The 20,275-nt window shown below is 36.7% G+C and overlaps 1 protein-coding gene across 5 annotated transcripts in view; it reads right to left on the minus strand.

The window, feature by feature from the left end:
- The window catches only part of LOC116163247 (glutamate receptor ionotropic, kainate 2-like), a 103,011-nt gene that overhangs the window by 21,166 nt on the left and 61,570 nt on the right, over nucleotides 1–20,275 (minus strand). For all 5 annotated transcript variants that reach the window (XM_031477113.1, XM_031477112.1, XM_031477114.1 and 2 more), the window contains 4 exons: nucleotides 16,779–16,931; nucleotides 8,340–8,578; nucleotides 6,965–7,181; nucleotides 2,668–2,752 (listed from right to left, as the gene is read on the minus strand). In XM_031477113.1, coding sequence (XP_031332973.1) covers nucleotides 2,668–2,752; nucleotides 6,965–7,181; nucleotides 8,340–8,578; nucleotides 16,779–16,931 — 694 coding nt within the window. The remainder of the gene's footprint in view (nucleotides 1–2,667; nucleotides 2,753–6,964; nucleotides 7,182–8,339; nucleotides 8,579–16,778; nucleotides 16,932–20,275) is intronic.

The following is a 20,275-nucleotide window of genomic DNA, read 5'->3' on the forward strand; positions in this document are numbered from 1 at the left end:
GTGTATGCGCACAATAAGATCGATTAATTAGCTCCGGCTAAAGAATATTTCGTTATGTATATTACGTTGGCAAAGTTCGAAGTGACAGTTTAATTTAAAAAAAAACCAATTGTAATTATGATTGCACGTTTTATCGTTAATGTAACATAAATTCTATAAAAAAAGGAAGCCCTCTCCCTTTTTTATTGGTTTGGGTTTTACATTGACCGCATTAAACTGGTGTAGACGCCTAGACATCCGATGGCATTCAAATTAGTCCCACATTCCATTCGAGCTAGGGAATTTAAGACGTATCCATTTCATAGATGAAACCGATTGACTTTTATATGCTAAGGAAATCACAGACTTCAAGAAACATGTTTTCAGAATAGGTCCTGCTGGATTTGCTAATTTAAACCCAGGATTACTACGTGCAAGGTCGTCGTAGTGCGCAGAGGCAGACCTTTCGCTTCATCCGAGAATTCCAATCAACAAGGGATGTTAACTAAGCTACCGAATTTTAGAATTTCAACCCGGCCAATTAAGTAAGCATAATAGGTAGCTAATCAGATGTGTTACAGGAAAACGGCGTCCGATGGACATGTGTTTGGGTCAACGGGGGTTTATTTATCTAACCGTACAGTACAATTTCAGGGTATGTCTTTGACACTTTTTATTACTTACGGTTGTTCAAAAGGAGCCTCTTTCCTTGGTTTTACTTTCCAATAGTTGTGGTTGATTAACAAAATTTCTGTTTCAGGAAATTGTTATTGTTCTGTTATAGATTATTTGCCAGTGAACAACCATCGTTTACCCGTAAGATTCCTGGAATCGACCGTTTTCGCCAACCTATTTACCCTTCTTGACCAAGAGAAAGGTGTGAAAATCCCCTGGTGGCGCTCGAGGTACCGACCCCGCTGACAACCAAAGGTTTAAACCGAATGTACGATTAATTTAACATAATTGTAATTTATTTTGGTAAATTAAATTTTATTTTGATTCCAACACTAATTCGCTTTTTTTTTCAACCCACCGATTAACGTGGACTACCAAAACTTCATCGCAAAGACGGAACAGTTTCATAGAGCTCAGTTAGTCCAAGAGATAGAGCAAATGGCAGCAGGATTCTTATTATATGCTTCCATTCCACACTACCTTTTTTGTAGAATTTCCATTTGCATACATTATTTTCCTCACAATTTTTGCAAGTAGGTCAGTTTTACTTATTGGACAGAGGTGTGCAAAATGCTTACAAATGATCGCATTTAATTTAAAAACTACACCAAATTTCCATGCAATTTTCGCCGAGTTAAATTTGTTCAGGCTTCACGGCACCTTGCACTGAAAATGATCCTACAAATTCCGAAATGTGTCACCTATACCTCCAGCTTTTGAGTATAAAGGGTACAAAATCACGCATCAGGATAGTTCAACAACGAGCTATTACAATGTTCCAACGAACCTGACCACACATAAGTCCATACCTTTTGCTATTTTTGTGAGAAAACTAAGTTTTAACATTTTAATTATACTGATTTCAGGATTTGCATAATTCTTGAATTTTTGCAACTTCATATTAGCCCAGTCAATTTAGACAAAAAATGGGCAATCAGAGGAACTAAAAATACTAGTTCCAATTTTTTCAGAAATGTGTAGGGAGAGGTTCCCTGGACAAGAAAAAATAAAGTCCCACCAAATTCCGGTGCCGCTGGGGGAAGGGGGGGCTTTAAACGACCCATTTTTCAGTTTTTTGCTTTTAACTTGAAAATGGTGCGTTACACTGAAAAAGTTCTTCAGTACAAAATGAAAGCTTATTAAATTTGCTACAAGTTTGGTTATATACATTTTTTCGAAAACTGAACCGTTTTATGGTATTAATGTCCTCGTACCCATCGAAGCCACCGTCCACTACAGTGTAAATCGTTTTGAGGTGCACTGCATCCATGCACACAGGGAAAGCCTCATAGAGAGCAGATTTCCTGAAGCATCCTTCGTGGAATAGTCATGGGGTATGGAGATAATTCGTACTTCAGCAGGTTCGACTATAGGGATGTTAATGCTGTACAGGTTTTATTGTGACGATTTTCCCCTAAAATGACCGGGGGAGGATTTAGAAGCCAAAAATATACGAAAAACGTGAGTGAAAAACAATTTTGTTTAGAAATTACCACCTTTCCGGAGCCGGTAGCACGAAAACGGTTCAGTTTTTCGTAAAGATGTATATAACCAAACTTGTAGCAATTTTAATAAGCTTTCATTTTGTACTGAAGAACTTTTTCACTGTAACGCACCATTTTCGAGTTAAAAGTGAAAAACTGAAAAATGGGTCGTTTAAAGCCCCCTCCTTCCCCTAGCGGCACCGGAATTTGGAGAGACTTTATTTTTTCTTGTTCAGGGAACCTCTCCCTACACATTTCTGAAAAAATTGGAACTAGTATTTTTAGTTCCTCTGATTTTCCTATTTTGACTGAACTATATGCATGAAGACAAGTGAAATATTATTTTAAGGATAAGTAAAATATTTTTAGATTCAAATCTTGCAATTGAACGTTATTTACATTCCTATTATATACTTTATAGTTTTATGTGAATTTGTTCAAGACTTCCCTAAGCATCCACATACCCATTTCAAACAGACAGAAGTGCTTTGCATTGAAAGTTTTAATAATAAAGTAGGGATGAACTCACCAAGAGTCATAAAGGGCATCGAGAAATCCACTACCTTCTTCCTCTCATACGTGATCGTTAGATCACAAACGGCAAGATCAGCTCTCTGAAAAATACAAATGTAAATGAAGCTTTAAATGCAGTACTCCTGCTTTGTTTATAGGAAGTAATTTGCCGGCGCGCGAACTATTATTACATAACAAGACTATTTCAGCGTGGCCAAGCGAAGCAGGAGTTCCTGTTCAGATTACATAGAAGCGTTTGAGCTAAATTTATTAATTTTTGCATTCAGTTCATTATGTTTCCTTACGTTCGTTTTTATTAAACTTCCCAGTGAGTGGATTAGTGCATTTACACAGGGAACGCTTTGTTTCGCGAAATGTCACGTAGGGAAATTTGAACACGGCTTTACGGTTTGCCGTGCCATTTAATTGAATTCTTCCTTAACCGGTCAGAGTTTTCCGCGACGTGATCTCAAAACTACCCCATTTTTAAATAGAACTTCGCGCTGCAAATGAAAAGTTAATTAAGAAGTTTTACATTTCGGTTGCTAAAACGTTTTAAGTAAGCTTAAAACCATCAATTTTTAATTTTTCATTTTCCAGAAATTTTGCTTTATTATTCCCTCGAAAGCGAAATAAATAGAATTGTTTAATAATGAAAGTGTAGGCACTTAAGGTTCGATTTTTTATGGTATAATCTTTCTTATCAAACTCGCCTTTTAACATTTTAGATACTTAACCAAAACAAAATGATGATTATTAAATTAAATTATTAAAATAGTTATATCGAACAGAAAGAAAATCCACAAAAAGTTTGTAAAGGAACGCGTTTCGACAGAAAAGCTGTCATTATCAGCGGGAGACGATACTTCAACAATCACAGCGTTGCGGTGTCTGTGAAGTTGGCCTGGATAAAATAGCCCGGCAGCATCGCACCATGCTAGATCGTTAGTGCTTTGTTAGTGCTCGTTAGTGCCTCATAAGTTAACATAAGGGCTCAAACCGTTTTCTCAAAATAAAATTTTTTTTTTGTTCGGGTCAAGTTCACGTTTGCCCGGACAATGACTCCAATTTGCATCAAATTTTGTAGATCGTTAGTGCTTTGTTAGTGCTTATTAGTGCTTCATAATTCAACGTTAGGACTCAAACCGTTTTCTCAGAATACCTTTTTTATTTGTTCGGGCTAACTTCACGTTTGCCCGGACAATGACTCCAATTTGCATCAAATTTTGTAAATCGCTTGGTCAGTGCTTGTTGGTGCTTCATAATTTAACGTTAGGACCCGAACAGTTTTCTCAGAATAAATTTTTTATTGATTCGAGCCAACTTCACGCTTTCCCGGGCAATGACTCCAATTTGCATCAAATTTTGTAAATTTTTAGTGCTTGGTCAGTGCCTGTTGGTGCTTCATAATTCAACGTTAGGAGCCAAACCGTTTTTTTTAAATAAATGTTTTTTTGTTTGGGCCCACTTCACTTTTGCTCGAGCAGTACCTTTCCAATAAATTAAATTGTACCTATACATAATACCGGGTGATTCATTAGAAGTGATGATCATTTGAATTTCGAGCGTAAGGTTGTAGTATTTTTTGCATTATTAGATTGACGGTTTGAATTTCGTTAGTCATTTTTTTCTGTCATGACTGTCATTTAAGAAACCAGTGTCGCCGTTAATTGTTGTGTGCCATTTGCGGTTTATTACTTTTTCCATTTTGGACAATTGTTGGAGTTGATGCACTAAAATATGTAAGAAACGTGACTGTGTCTAGTGTTAGTTTATAATTTGTGGTAAAACAGAAGCAGTATTTGAAGATTATAAATAAGTAAACGATTTACTGAAAGCATGATGATACACCACTGCAATTAAATAAATGATCATCAGTTAGTACCAACTTCATAATTTATTTGATTTGCGGGAAATTCAAATTGTCCTCACTTCTAATGAATCACCCGGTATATCGTACGATTAAATAAATTAAGACATTACAAATTGACATTTGTATCCAAATACAAGAAAGACATAAAGATGAAAAGATGCAAAAGTAAAATAGTTAATGTGAAGAGCAAAATAGAGGTAACATTTTCAGGAATTAGTGAAATTATAGTCTATTTTATGCCCCAAATATAGAATTCTACAAAACAAGTTTACCTAACATAAATAGATAATGTGTACCTAATTAATAACATATCGATATAAAACAACAGAAGCAAATACAAGTATAATTAGAATTGAAACAATCTAAGAGTATATCTCCATTAATGAAAAGTGTTGTGGCAGTGGTCAAAGTGGCCTGATCAGTGCCAACTCCCGTTGTCGAACGGGGGGGAGGGGGGGGCGCAAAACACCGCCGAACATTAGGACACAGATCCTAGGCTAGGACTACACGTTAGAGCGCATACACAGATGAAATAAGTAAAATAACATTGGTTTACTTGTTATACCTTTTATTGTCCTACCTGCGATCTAATCTCTGCTTTGTATGGTGATCTACATGATGCTTGCGTTCTAATGTCCGCGTCTCTATGTCCGCGTCCCAAAGTCTGCATCCTAATATCCGCGTCCCGTTGTCCGCGTCTCAATGTCTGCGTCCTAATGTCCACGGCCTATCGTTTGCGGTCTATTCCCTTTGCGGTCTACAGTCTTGCGGTCCAATGTCCGCGTCCTAATGTCTTGCAGTCCATTGCCATAGCGGCGGAATTTCGTTTCAAAGGTAAAAATTTGTTTGGTAAATTTTAGAGCAAACCGTCTTTTTCATAATTTTTACGTTTTGCGTTTTTATTCAGTACTTGCCTTACATGATATGTAGCAAAATATGTTGTTAATAGTTTTCATCATTTGAAATCACTTAATGGAACTTTCTCGGAGCACGGAGTGTACCGCGTCGTTCTAAAGGCTTTCTATTGGCCAATTTGAATTATTTTGAATATATAATTCTCAACTATTACAATTAGCAAAATAATTAATTCTACTGCTGTTTTAATTAATTTTATATACATTCGTCTTCGTCCTATAAAAGGAATAATTCTTATCACCCAACAATGCTGTTTGTATGTTACGACACTGGCAGGCATGTCTTGGTGACAAATGGTCACAGTTTTATTGAAAGTATTACCTGTCCTCTCTCTTTTCTAGTCTAAGGCTATAGACATATTCAGGCTGCACTACAGCACTTGATTAAGAAAGCAGACTCGTCCGCCATTTTGGAGCCCACTGACAGTCTGTCAGATATTACGCTGTGTTGCTTGATCGTTATGTTGTGTTATGTTGCCAAGGTAACTTACTGTCATGAGAAGTACGTGTTTTGCAAGCGTCAATTGTCAGTGGGCTCCAAAATGGCGGACGAGCCAGTTGTGGTACATATAGGTAGTAGCTATAGACTACACAGTTACGTCACCGTCCGCCCCGTCAAAATTTGTAAACGAGAATATTTTACGTTTCGTTGACGGTGCGGTAACGGAACGGTGACGGTACGTATAGATGAATCGCGCTGCATGCCAATGTGAAAAGAGCTACGTCAAAAATGAAGTTTGTTCCCAACAGGAAACTGTATTTTAAGAAAGCGGTTTGGGTTCTAACATTGAATTCTAAAGCACTAACGAATTATAAAATTTGATGCAAATTGGAGTCATTGTCCGGGAAAACGTGAAGTTGGCTCGAATCAATAAAAAATTTATTCTGAGAAAACTGTTCGGGTCCTAACGTTAAATTATGAAGCACCAACAAGCACTGACCAAGCACTAACGATTTACAAAATTTGATGCAAATTGGAGTCATTGTCCGGGCAAACGTGAAGTTAGCCCGAATAAATAAAAAAGGTATTCTGAGAAAACGGTTTGAGCCCTAACGTTGAATTATGAAGCACTAATAAGCACTAACAAAGCACTAACGATCTACAAAATTTGATGCAAATTGGAGTCATTGTCCGGGCAAACGTGAACTTGACCCGAACAAAAAAAAATTTTTATTTTGAGAAAACGGTTTGAGCCCTTATGTTAACTTGTGAGGCACTAACGAGCACTAACAAAGCACTAACGATCTAGCATGGTGCGATGCTGCCGGGCTATTTTATCCAGGCCAACTTCACAGACATGCGTGCGTTGCGGTGTCTCCGAAATGTAGAAATATGGAACGAGTTTTGAGGTGGCGCTAAATAACTGCCTCTTTGCAGATCGTTTATGAGGATTTCGCAAAAGGAATAAGTGAAAATTGTTTGAGTGGATAAAACCTTTAATTTATTTTTTTTCACGAACTGTTCGATTAGTCTCGAATACTCGAAAGGAAATTTTAAAAAAATTTGTGACGAAAAATATTGTTACCCTTTCCAAAATTTCTTTAATTAGTCCATTCCATTCGCGTTTCTTAGGGTCATAATTCCCATGATAACCATCTTCAACTAAGGAAAGTTCATATGACGCATTCAGTATTTCTGTAATTCCGTCGAGTAGGTCCTTAACATATCCTTCAAAGATATTATTTCCCTTAAGTATGGTACCAGGAACAGGTTTTCTAATTCGTAAGTAGGGCTCTTGCAATCTGAAAGAAGATATTGAAATAACCTTTGTTCCAGAATAAAAATGAAATAAGAAAATAAATATCGTAAGTTTTTTTTTCAATTAATCATCTGACCGTTTTTACGCGAATGGAGAATGGCTGGCTGTTTTCACTTTGGGTTATTTTCATAGAATTCCTCTTAACACGTTTCTTTTTAGGTTATGCCATATGTTTTAATTTAATTACATATTTTTGTTCCTTTTGAGGTCCTTTCAGGTTACAAATTGATCTAATCTCTCCTTAGAAAATGTCGCTTCCTTTAGAAATAGGGAAACAGATCGGTTCTGCATAAGAAAGCTGACTTAGTGAACAAACTGGTTTCAATTTGAATACCAATGTTCCGTTGCGTTGATACTAATTTTACACAATTTATTAACTACTCGACTCGAAAATGTTCCTTCGCGTAAATTTTATCAATCGTAAATAAACGGCCAGGTAACGAATGAGGTTGCTAAAAGATCTCTACGCCTCGAAATTTATTAAAATTCGTCTATTCGCACACATGTAAAATTGCAGTAACTCGAAACTTGAAACGAACCCGACTTTGAAATGTTTTTCCACGGCTTATTCCAAAGTTAAACTTCTAATTCTTCATCACTATTCGAATATTAAAGTTTTGGTTCTTGAATTTCGACCGCAAACTTTCACACACAAGCGAAATAAGATAAAAATAAATACAAGTGCATGAAAGATAGTGAAAAATACATGTAATCAGCAGCAGGGTTGAATGAACAGTTTTTATCAGACTTTGTCTTGGCATCCGTTTACATAAATTTAATTTGCATAAATAAATCCCCTAAACTTTAAAACGACTGCTAGAAGTATTATTTATTCATGCCAATTTAAGTGATAAACTTAATGTTAGGTGCATTATGGAAGTTAAAAATAAGTTTTCATGTTTGAAAAGGAACAGTCACAACAAAAGCCACCTGTAGATTTCACTTCTGCCGCAAGATATTGAGAGAATTCCTTCTTGTATTATTGGAACCCTATGAGGCATCACATAACATAGTTGTACCTACCCTGGGGCCTGATATTGATAAAACAATTTATACCTATTCAGTTCCGTCGAAACAAGACAAATATTTCCCACCACCGTCATTTTGAAATGTAAAAAATACACACACAAAATCGCATTACCTCGATTTCACTCGATACGTCTTCATTTGTACCTGCGTTTTAATTTCCTGTTTAATTTGTTTACTGCTAATCGTGTAATTGATGCTTTTGGCGTCCTTCGAGCTCCACACTCCCACAACTCGATGATGTTGCGGCGAACGTTCGATAATTTGCAATGCAAATACTCTACGCCGTCCTAAGTTATCAAATTCTAAAGGGCCGGTAAGTGGACCAATCATACGGCCTTTAGTTAAGGGTCTCTGGAAAATATACAAAATTAGTGTTGATGTAAACAAATTAGTTTGGATGTAAATTACGCTACATTTTATGCTAAGTTGGTAGTAATATCACGTCATATTATACGTAACAACAAAGTGTATACTTTTATCATTTTAACATTGGAAATGTTTATGGTTTCGTAGGTATATGGCTATAAATTTAAGAGTTTCGTTCAAGCAGAAAAGACCACGGTGTCAAGTGACGATTGTACCGTACTCGACCGTGATCGGTAGGTGAAGGAAAAGTCGCGGATACTGTCGATACGGTACTTTTACGTGTCGCTCTTCTTTATTTGTAAACCACTTTATCCTTCGCGTTGGAGTTGGAGTATACTCTTTCAACAATCTACTCCAAAATTAATGTACTAATTCCTTTCCTCTTCTCCATTGTCTTTAGTTCCCAGTTCTGACCAATCAGGAATGGTTGGGTATCAACACTTCTTCCGTTTCTGGGTTCACCGGTATATATATATTTGCACTATAGGCCTTGTAGGCCCTTGGCTTGGTGGACAATTGATGCCCATTTTGTCCTATTTTCAGCAGCTGCCCTCCACTCTCGAACCTGTAGTCGCGCTAGATCGTCTTCGACTTCCTTTTTCCACTGGGTTCTGGGTCTTCCTACTCGTCTTCTACCTCCCATTTCTACTGTCCAAATTTTACTGGGAACTCTTTCTTGGTTCATCCTTATTAAATGCCCTATCCACCTTATTCGTTGTGCCTTTACTACACCTACTATATCAGCATCGTCATACAGCTCCTTTATTTCTTTGTTTGTTCTCCGTTCCCATGTGTTTCCCACTCTTTTACCTCCATAAATTTTTCTCAGAATTTTCCTTTCCCATATGCTGAGTAACAACTGTTCCTGTTCTTATCGTCCACACTTCAGATGCGTACCGGCCTTATAATAGTTTTGTACACTCGGAGTTTTACTGCTCTAGAGAACACGTTTCCCGTTATTGATTTTAGCGCGAAAGCACTCTTGGTCCCTGCAGCTACTCTAGCACTAATTTCATCTGCACTCCCGGGTGTTTTTGATATTACTGTCCCTAGATACACAAACACACCTACCTCTGAAAATCGGTACTCACTGTTTTGGTCTATTGTGATTCTTAAATGGTTGTCTTGGTCACATTTTTTATTGTCCCACACCATATATATCCTATTTTTTTTAGCAATTGTTATAATCTTCTTTGCAGTATTTTGTAGTTCGTCTTTTGACCTTGTTAAGATTGTTAAGTCGTCTGCGAATGCGAGGATTTGATGCCTGTTGTGACAAATTGTGCCTTGACGATTGGCGTTGCTTTCTCTCAAAATCTTTTCTAACACGAGGTTGAATAAAGTAGTTGACAGTGGGTCGCCTTGTCTCAAACCGTTCTTGTCTCCGAACTTTCTTGAATATTCTCCGTTCACTCTCACCATATTTGTCGTGTCTTGTAAGGTCATGTTTATCAATCTGATCAGCTTATGCGGTATTCCAAGGTCCTTCAACGCCATGTACAGATGTTCTCTCTTAATGCTGTCGTAGGCTTGCTTAAAATCGATAAACAGAAGGTACGTTTGGAGTTGGTACTGGTAACTTTTCGCCTGTATTTCCTTTAGTACAAATATTTGGTCTACTACTGATCTTCCTTGTCGAAAACCGCATTGGTATTCACCTAGTATTTCTTCTGAGTAAGTTTTTAATTTGTTGTTTATGCAAGTGGCTAAGATTTTGTACATTGTATCTAGCAGAGCTATTCCTCTATAGTTTTCACAGTTTTGTTTGTCCCCTTTTTTGTAAAGTGGACAGATTAATGCTTCGCTCCAAGACTTTGGACTTGGATTTTTCCATATTTCCTGTATCAGTTCAAATATTTGTACATGTAGCTTTTTCCTCCATATTTCATCATTTCTGTTTGTATTCCGTTTGCTCCTGGGCTTCGATTCTTCTTTAACTTGAGTATTATCTTTATTATTTCATCCAGTTCCGGAGCTTCGACCTGTGCATCGTTGCTTGCCTGTGCTGATAGATTCGTTTGTAATGGTTTCTCGTTTTCTCGACGTTTGTTGAGTAGATCCTCGAAATATTCCGCCCCTCTTTCCATTATCTGTTTTTGATCTCCTATTAAATTCCCATCTTTATCCTTACACATTTTTGTTGTCGGCTGGAACCCTCTTTTGACCTTTTTTGTGCCCTGGTAAAAGTTTTTAATCTCCTTGTTTTTATATTTTTCTTCTATATCTTCTAATATTTTAGCTTGGTGTTTTCTTTTCTTCGCTCTGCATATTGCTTTACACTTTTTCCGGTGCTCATCGTAGTTGCGTATGTTTTCTTCTGTATTTGCTTGCAACATCTTCATCCTGGCTTTTTCTTTTTGCTGTACCCTTGTTGGCATTCAGCGTCGTACCATTCCTTATTTGGTCTGTGTGGCCTTGTAAAGCACGTCCGTGCTGCAGAGTTTAGATTGTCTTCTATCCACTTCACCCTTTCATCTATACTTTTGTGTTGTTCTTTCCTTTTTAACTTTTCTTCCATTGCTTTTTCAAATTTTATTTGCGAATTGTGTTCCTGTATACCTATTCTTGCTTGTTTCCTCTGCCTTGCATTATGTATTGCTGTATTAGTTGGTATCATTTGCTTCATCTTTATTCCAACTAAAAAATGGTCAGAGTCTAGATTTGGCCTTCTGTAGCTTCTTACATCTTTAATAAGTTTTTCATTTTTAATGTCAACTAAAACATGGTCGATCTGGTTAATCGTGTTTCCATGTGGTGCTCTCCAAGTGCCTTTGTGGATCGTTTTGTGTTGGTAGTAAGTACTCTTTATGGTGGGTGTAAACTGTGTCACCGCTGTCGTTAGTTTATTGCTTACCATGAAACCTGTCCCTAATTTTCTGTCTTTCCCACCACTCTTGAAGAAAGTATAACCATTAATATCATAAACCTCGTTTCCTTTCTGCTTAGTTTCTTGCAACGCTATTATATCTATTTTGTATCTTTTTAGTTGGTTTGTTAGCTCGTTAATTATTAACCTTTCCTCATAAGTGCCTCTTACGTTCCAGGTTGCCAAAAATATATTGTTTTCCATCTTCATTTTCGTTTTCGTAGCCGTTTTCGTCGTCAAATATCCATTTGGTCTTATTCTCGTTAGTTTTTTGCCTCTTTAAGTTTTCCATGTTCTTCATCCCATACATATTTCAAGCCGTTTATCTCCAATTTTTTGTAGCCTACCTTAGTGCTGTTTCCCTTTGCCTTCTCTTCTTTAGAAACTTTTCTTATCATGGCCTGTACTTTTTGCTCCTCCTGGGTTAGATCGCTATCAATGTATATGTTTTGGTCATTAAGTTTGTATTTATGCTTAAGCACTTCAACTTTTTGCTCAAAATTGTTTAGTTTTGCTACTATTACTTTAGTCTCGTGTTTTCCTATCTTATACGCTGTTTCTACATTCTACCTCTACCTTTATTCCAATTTGCTCTTCTATAAACTCTTTGACCTGCTCCTTCATATTATTTCCTTGCAATGTTGATCCTTTAATTACTATGTTATTCTTCTTAGTGTTTTTGTCTTGGGTGTCTAGTCTCTTTTTAAGTTGGTTAATTTCTTGTCGTAATTCTTGCCTTTCGCTTTGCCACTCTGCCTCTTTTTTCTTCAGCTCTTCATTTAAAATCCTTATTTCTTCACCATATCTCTTCATTTGTTCGTTTGTACTTCTTATATCGCTTCTTGCGCTTTTGATCTCCTCTTTGATTTCTTCTTTAACTTCTTGCATTTGTAAGGTCATCGCTGTAATCAGTTGCTCTAGTCTTTCCATACTTGTTGCTTTATTATCTGTTTGTTTCTCTGTTTTGCTTGCGGTGGGTGGTGTCCTTTGCATCACCTTGCTCTTTTTGAAGGCGTCAAATTTTTCTGCTACCTGACCTTTTCCTTCTTCTTCTTCTCTTTTCCTTTTGAATAAGAATTCTTCTATTGAGCCTACACTTAGTTTTCTCGCTGCATCAGATTTTACGTTTTTACTCATTTACTAACTAGTATAAATATTTTTCGCGAAAAAATAGTTCTGTTATTACGATAGGTGTGCTGTAGTACCCACTTACCGTTAGCGCGCTGTATGCAGTAGATACTGGCATTGAATAATAAATCTGATTCAATGATACTGGTCAAGGTTTTATTATGTTGTTGATGTTTATACACTTAATGTAACGTAGCTGCAGGTGCTTGTAAATTTTACTAAAATTTAACTAATTTTAAGGTTTTGTAAGTCACACTTCCGCACTTTTTCTCATTTCACTACTTTTGCTTTTAACTCGATTGTAATCCCTTTTAAAATCGCTCAAAATTATAACAACGCGGGGAGCCGTGTTTACGGTTTTCACGCCGACGCTAAAACTCTCGTACGTTAAATGTCTCGAATTTTTTATATTTTCGATCTCGTTACGAGCAGTAGCCAAGCTGGCGGAATTAATTCCCAACGTATTCCTTGCACACTCAGATCATCATCAGAAATTTGTTCCGGTATCTGAATAAAGAACCTTTGGACATCCTCTTTTATTAATAAATCTTTTGACCGCCATCAAACAACCTTCTGTGAGCATGTCGTTTATTGGCCCCCATGTCGTCGTTCCACCATTACCCCGTAACAGTCCATCCGGTCTCAGCAAACGGTACTCTTATTTCAAATATACATTTGCCATACATTCTTCACCAAACTCCTGATGGCGATAACGAAATATTTCTGTCTTACGTTATTAATTACTCTCTCCTTTGTAAGGAGAGGGTATGGTTACGTAATTTGCGGAAGGAAAAGTTTTTAAGTTTACAAACAGTCAGGTTTCAGTGATGTTCCACCAAATAAATATTTGTAATGTCACGTTCAAGTATTTTGTCGATTGGAATCCGCCGAGCTTAATTTGCTGTATTCGTCATACTTATTAGAGACGTCCTTGTTTTGCATTGTACGTAGTCTCGTTTTACGTGATAAAAAGGGGTCATATAAGGTTTCAAATCTTATACTGCGAATTAAGTTCCTTTGAGAAAGGCATAAGTAAATTTCTGTTGCATCAGCGCTTTTTGTCGACCACTTTAGAGTTGGTAAACCAATCAGAATTAACGAAGAATCGCCGCCATTGCTTTCCACCATGAGATAGACGTTTTAAGCTTAGTATAGAGAGAGGGGACGAGCTTTGCACAACATTATTCATTCGCGTTTGGGCCGTGGTGCTTGGAGATTCGCATTTGAGCGGTGAAGGAAAAAAAGTCTGGTCTGAGCCGTAGAGTGTAGTCGCTTTGGGTTGGTCAAGGTGAACGGATTTAGGTACCTAGTCGAAGGCATAATTCATTTGGTTTTATATTGTTTATGACACAGTTTTCTGATTGGAACTTGCACCGAAAAAAACAGAAGACAGGTCATTTGTCAATCATTTGCAACAACAAGGCATTATTAAACCTCCAGGTGCACCCTGCCGATATGATTTGCCTTCTGATAATATTCAATTATCATTTGTGTAATTCTTTACCTAGAGTCAAGTATAATTGGATTCTTTCTCCCATTCTGAGTTGCAACCGAACCTCCCACCCATATTAGACCGTTCTTCATTTCTGGTGTTAGGTCGTAAAGTCCACTTTTCTCGCCTATTGACTCACATTTTTCCATCATCGTTAACTCTTCCAAAACTGGTCTTATATTTTGTGGATTCCTTGGCTGGATTATCCGCGGTTAGCATCTAGTGCCAACTAGATTGCTTGGTTGAGTTCCTCTATTTCACCTATTCTATTCGCCACAAATTGGTGATACTTCCCAGCGTCTCCTCTTATCCCACCCAGATAACATATAAGTGTTATTAAGTACCTTTTCATGCCTAGACATTATTGTTTCCATCGGCCTGCTTCCCAATAAGACAGCTTGTAGTTCCAGCCTGGGATGACATTTGCTTCAACGGGGAACTCTAGTTTTCGCAGCAATAAAAGCCACTTCAAGTTTTGCGTTATTTACAAATCTAAAATACGCTACTGTCGCATACGATTCCTCCCCCACATCGCAGAAGACATTCAATTCAACTCTTTTTGATCTCTAAAATCCTTTCCATCTAGTATTCTGGTTTCTATTGTCTTTTTCAATTCATGCATCCAGACTTTCCATTTTTCATTAACTGAGGATGTCAAATCATAATCCCGGCCTATTTCCGTTTCCATGTTAACTGTAAGTTTAGCATCACCTATTTTTAAAGGTGGCTAATAAACCTAAAGGGTGTTCCGTCCAGGATGTCTTTTTTCATTTTGTGAAAGTTGAACACGAACATTCCTCTCTTTCTCCCTCTCTGTTCTTCGGGTATTTTCTCGATTGCCTCCTTGCTATTTGAATTCTAAGCACAAAGATAAAATCCTTCTTTTTGTAGGATAGAAAATACCTTAATATACTTGTGTCGCCTCTTCCTACTAATTCCTCTGCTTTCTGGCAGCTTCTTATTTTCATCTTCCACAACAACGCGATCTCCCACCTGTCTTTATTCCCCCTTGCTGTATTTCCATCAGCGCCTTTTTTATCCTTCGAAGTTCGCAAGTTATATAGACTTTTACCCCAAAATGTTCTACTCCAAAGCTTTGCTTCAGATGGACATGGCTGGTTTCTATCATTTTCCACTCGCTATCCATGCAAGAAGGGCCTCTGCTATGATGGGAGCTCCATTAGTCTTCTGGTGGGTACAATTCGATGAGCATCTGGCTGCCTGAAGTCTTCACATTCTCCTAAAAGCACATATTTACAGAAATCCCATCTTTTGGATTTTCCTCTTCCAAATCTTATTCGTGGTAGTTTTTCTTCAAAATTATTATTTGTCGGCACGTCGTCCAGTTGATAGTGACAATTCCTGTGATTGGGCTGTACCATTATTTCTTCACCCGCCCTCTCCACGATTCCTTTTTCAATGTCTTTCATATCTGTAAGTTACTTTCTTTCCTGAGATTCCTAACTTCTTCACAATCCCCGTATCTTTTAGTGGGTATCCTGAACTTCTATCTTCTCTCCATTTGTTTAAAACAATTCCACTTGTACCACTTGGTATAATAGTTTATCACATTTCCTTTCATTTAGATGTCAATCATTAACTTTTTTTTAATGGATAGAACTGTTGGTTTCCACAGCTCTAATGGTAACCAGAACACCTATTTTGCATTTTCCAGGTCTGAATAAAAGTATTAAAACACACAAGCCAAACACCAAATTCTTAATTCATAAGATTCTTCAGAGTCTTCAGCTTCTTCGATTGCTAATTGCTTTTATGTTTCAAGTTCAGAAAAAAGAGGCACAGCATTAGGTTTGGTCTCGAAGAGCCATTTTTATTTTTTCTTTGAGAATAAAAGGGGCAAGAAGCTGGAAATGGGCGCAGAAAGAAACACATAGGTACAAGCCGCTCCGAGTAGATGGTGTACAACGATGTCACATAAATCAGCACGATGCGAGTAGAGATAGTGAGATGACGATTCAGTGATGCCAACATAACCCCCCACAGTTAGTGCACCAAAATAGACCAAACTTTATTTTAGTTTATTCCCAAATACGCTTCATTTGGAACAAAAAGCTTTATTCCAACATTCAATTTGTGGGTTTGGAGGTTACACAAATTAAATATTAGAAAAACATACCTTTTGAATGCAGAAAATGGTGTGAAAATGGTTCTGATCGTTAGGGGATGCGGTGGCATCATAAAATCCCAATTATAAAATTGGGTATTATACCACTTTAAAAGTTAATAAGGGTGTTAAAAATTTATAACACTACAATTTGCTATTCTGCCTCGTTTTTGGAACACGTTTTGTGATAATGGCAAATAATTAATATAAATCTGTCGGCAAAGAAAATTTTAGGAGTATATTAAATTAATCCTATTTCCTATTCAATTATTAAAATAAGCAGAAGCAGTTATTCGCCGCAATCCCGTTTGGAATGCCGCCGTACATTTCTAAACGAAGTTACTTAAATATTAAACAACTAAGACACTTGCGGAAAAACAGTACCTACCCAATAAACTACAAAAAGTGCATAAAACAATACACAGAATAAACCGGCAATAAGTATTTGAGTCACGTTTTTTCTGGCCTGTCAAAAGTTTCCTAAGGGATGTAAAGCGTGATGGTTCTAAATTTGTGTTGCAAGTTTAAAATACTTCATACAATAAAATTTTAAAATGCGCAAAATATTACTTACTATTCGTATGAAAGCTGACATGCTTAGTCCGTGATCTGAAATTTCGCTTCCTTGGCAGTTCAGGGGTTTCACTTGTATTCTTTGCGAGACATCTAACTCGGCGAAGATGGTAATGAACAAGTTCAAAGCGTCGTATATGAGAGCGGCGTTCGTCTATAACAATAATATACAGTTCAGTTCGCCCAATTATAAAGCAGACATAAAAGTAAGCAACTAAATAGGCGCCTACAACAATCACTTTTGGTAATTAAATGACAGCGACACAATGAAGGGGATGGAAAGCTTGTTTTAACTGATCAATTTCAACTTTTGTGTTCATTCATAGCACCCCTATAATTTAATTAGTGGCAGTAACAGAATGAGAAGCGGGCTCGATTTGGTAATGGGGGTGTATAGGTAGGTAATATTCAGCATTAACGAACAGTTCCATTAATTACGACAAATTGTTAAAAATTACAAGTGATAAAGCATTCGATAATATATGTATAGGTAGGGGGATTTAAGTGTAAGCATTATGAAGTATTTTCTTTTGTGGAAAAGTTTAATCATGCAGCCAGTTGCAATGATTAATTGAGTAAAGATACAATAATGAATATCAATTTAGGACGACAATGAAAGATTTTTTTATGACGCGAAAAACGTTTGACATTTTAACCCTGTTGATAGGTAAGAAAATGTCACTTTTTATGAAATCACTTTTTCCCCGGGAAAAAAGTGAGTACTTTTTTCTCGGATATACTCGCATATGTATAAGCATAGTGTAAGTATAAGTTAAGATAGATATTCAATTTTTGTGACGCCAATTTCACTGCGTCTACTAACTCAGATGAAGAAAGAGAAAATTCAAAATCAGACATTTTTAACTTTATATCATTCATAATAACTACTAATTACTAAACAATCATTAAATTCGAAATGTTTAAATCAAATGACAAAACTGAATTGACAGATATTTGCGTAAAGGTTTCCTTAGCAACGCAGTTCGTACTGTCGCGAGAAGTCCAACAGCATATCTGCACTTTAAAACTTCAAATTTCTATAAATCGATACGACTTTAATACGTTTTCCCCGCCACAGACAAAAATAGTGTATTATACACGGGAAAAACACACCTCGAGCTAAAATCTAATACTTTTTCCCTTGTATAATAAATATAAAATAAATATTTTATCTATGGTATTACCTACTCACAAGCGCTGAAATTTAGATGATAGAGGAGCTATCCAAAACCTTAATCCTAACTCAAAATCCATGTCAAAAATTACCTACAACATTTTACTCTCCACATTTAGCATTTGAAACATCTCAAGGCCGGAGTTTCATATGCCACTTAAACTTACCTCTTAGATACCAAGCGTGTTTTGAAATCGTTAAAATAGTTGTAGTGAAATATCAAGGGTAGTACCACAATTGTGTTTTAAACTGCGAGTTTTCCATTCGCTAATGGACATATAAATAGACAGCGCTTTGTTTTATAAATTTACCGCGTATGGTTTATTATTTCGCCTGCATTGTTTAACTATTTTTCTTTAAACTACTTTAGTCTCTAAAACGGGTGAAGAAAATGTGATTTTCCTCTCTAGTGAGGAAAGTAAAAAACAATTGCCGCATTAATCTTAATAATGACATTGACATTGAATGTTTCAGAAAAAAAGTATGTGTAAAACTTGAGAAGAAAGTGTTTTTCAACTCTCGTTCAATTGACACACTCGCTACGCATTTTGAACTCGAGTTGAAAAACTCCACTTTCAAATAACTATTGCATACCTAGTGCTTTTTCAAATATTTTTCCAAACACAGGTATTACGGATATTGGTCGATAAGAATTATTTAGATCCGATTCGCAGCTTTAAACAAGAGGGGAAGGTCTACTACGTATACATTGGTTATACAGGGTGGCCATTTGAAAACGAAACAGAGCCTATTTTGGGAACCTCAAGACATTAACGAAAAAATCCTCGGACCCGTCAATTTTTGATTCAAAGGGGAACAATTTTTTTGGTAGTTTCGCCCCCCTAAGGACAAAGCTCTAGCGGGGGTGACGACTGCCCCCAAAATTTTAAATCGAATGGGGGGTCGAGTAATACCTTATTTTGAAGGTATTTTTATGTGGATTATAACCCTTAAGTTTTAAATCGCTCCTAATTTGCCTAGCCGATACAGAGGCTAATAAAATTTAAAAACGTGTCAACATTTTCTTATGAAAAAAAAATGCTTGTAAATTAATTAGTTAAATAACAACAATTAATACAACAATAAATACAAAAAATGTTGTTATCATACATTCTGAACTGTACTTTTTTTGATGTTTTTTTTTTCTTTTTAATATCTGTAGGTGGCTATGACGAATGTTCCTTTTTCCTAAACGGTGCTGTGAATCGTCACAACTGTCGCTATTGGGCTGATTCACATCCCAGAATATTTCGTGAGGTGCATACACAATGTCCCGAAAAATTGAATGTTTGGGCTGGCATTTTTGGTAACCCCCTTCTTTGTACCTGACAATCTAACAGGAGAGATGTACCTGGAGTTATGAGAAAATACGATTCATCCAGCATTAGTGCAGATACTAGAAAATAACAACGAGTACTTGGAAAATCGTCTAGTATTTCAGCAAGATGGTGCGCCACCCCACTATGCTGCAAGGGTTCGTCAATATTTGGACCAAACGTTTCCAGGACAATGGATTGAAAGAAGAGGAGCGAATGGCCTCCTCGTTCGCCGGACTTTCCGTTAGATTTTTTTTATGGGAACATTTAAAAATTAAAATTTATGCTAGTCAGTCAACATCGCTAGAGAACTTGCGACAAAGAATAATTGATGAATGTCGTCAAATCACCCCTTTGAAAATGTACGGGAAGGGTTTGAACAAAACCTGTATTATTGTATGGAAGTCGAAGGCCAACATTTTCAACATTTACTTGATTGATTTTAGCTTTAAGCACTTAAAATAAAATTGATTAAAATCTTAAGTTATAATGTACATAAAAATACCTTCAAAATAAGGTATCACTCGACCCCCCATTAGATTTAAAATTTTGGGGGCACTTGTCACCCCCGCTATGGCTTTGCCCTCAGGGGGGCGAAACTAGCAAAAAAATGGTTCCCCCTTGGATGAAAAATTGACGAGTCCGAGGATTTTTTCGTAAATGTTTTGAGGTCACCAAAATAGGCTCTGTTTCGTTTTCAAATGGCCACCCTGTATAAATTAGTTAGTGGAATTACAATTGAATTTAATATGGACTTTACAATTGTATGATTAATACCGTAAGTATCTTTGCTATTACCTACTGCATTTTAATTTTTTATGGTGTCCCGAACTTGTACGTAACTCAATTCACTAAAGTTGAAATGACCAGTAACGTTTAGGCTGTATACGAATTTTTGGTAAGAAGTATTTCGCGGTGGCAGACTCTCTATAATTGTCACTGCAGTTTGTGTGAAATGCTGATTAAATGCATTTGATGATAGGTCCGTTGGATTAAAGTGACCTTTTT

Source organism: Photinus pyralis, unplaced genomic scaffold (genome assembly GCF_008802855.1).
Source record: "Photinus pyralis isolate 1611_PpyrPB1 unplaced genomic scaffold, Ppyr1.3 Ppyr1.4_LG2, whole genome shotgun sequence".
Classification (NCBI taxonomy): Eukaryota; Metazoa; Arthropoda; class Insecta; order Coleoptera; family Lampyridae; genus Photinus; species Photinus pyralis.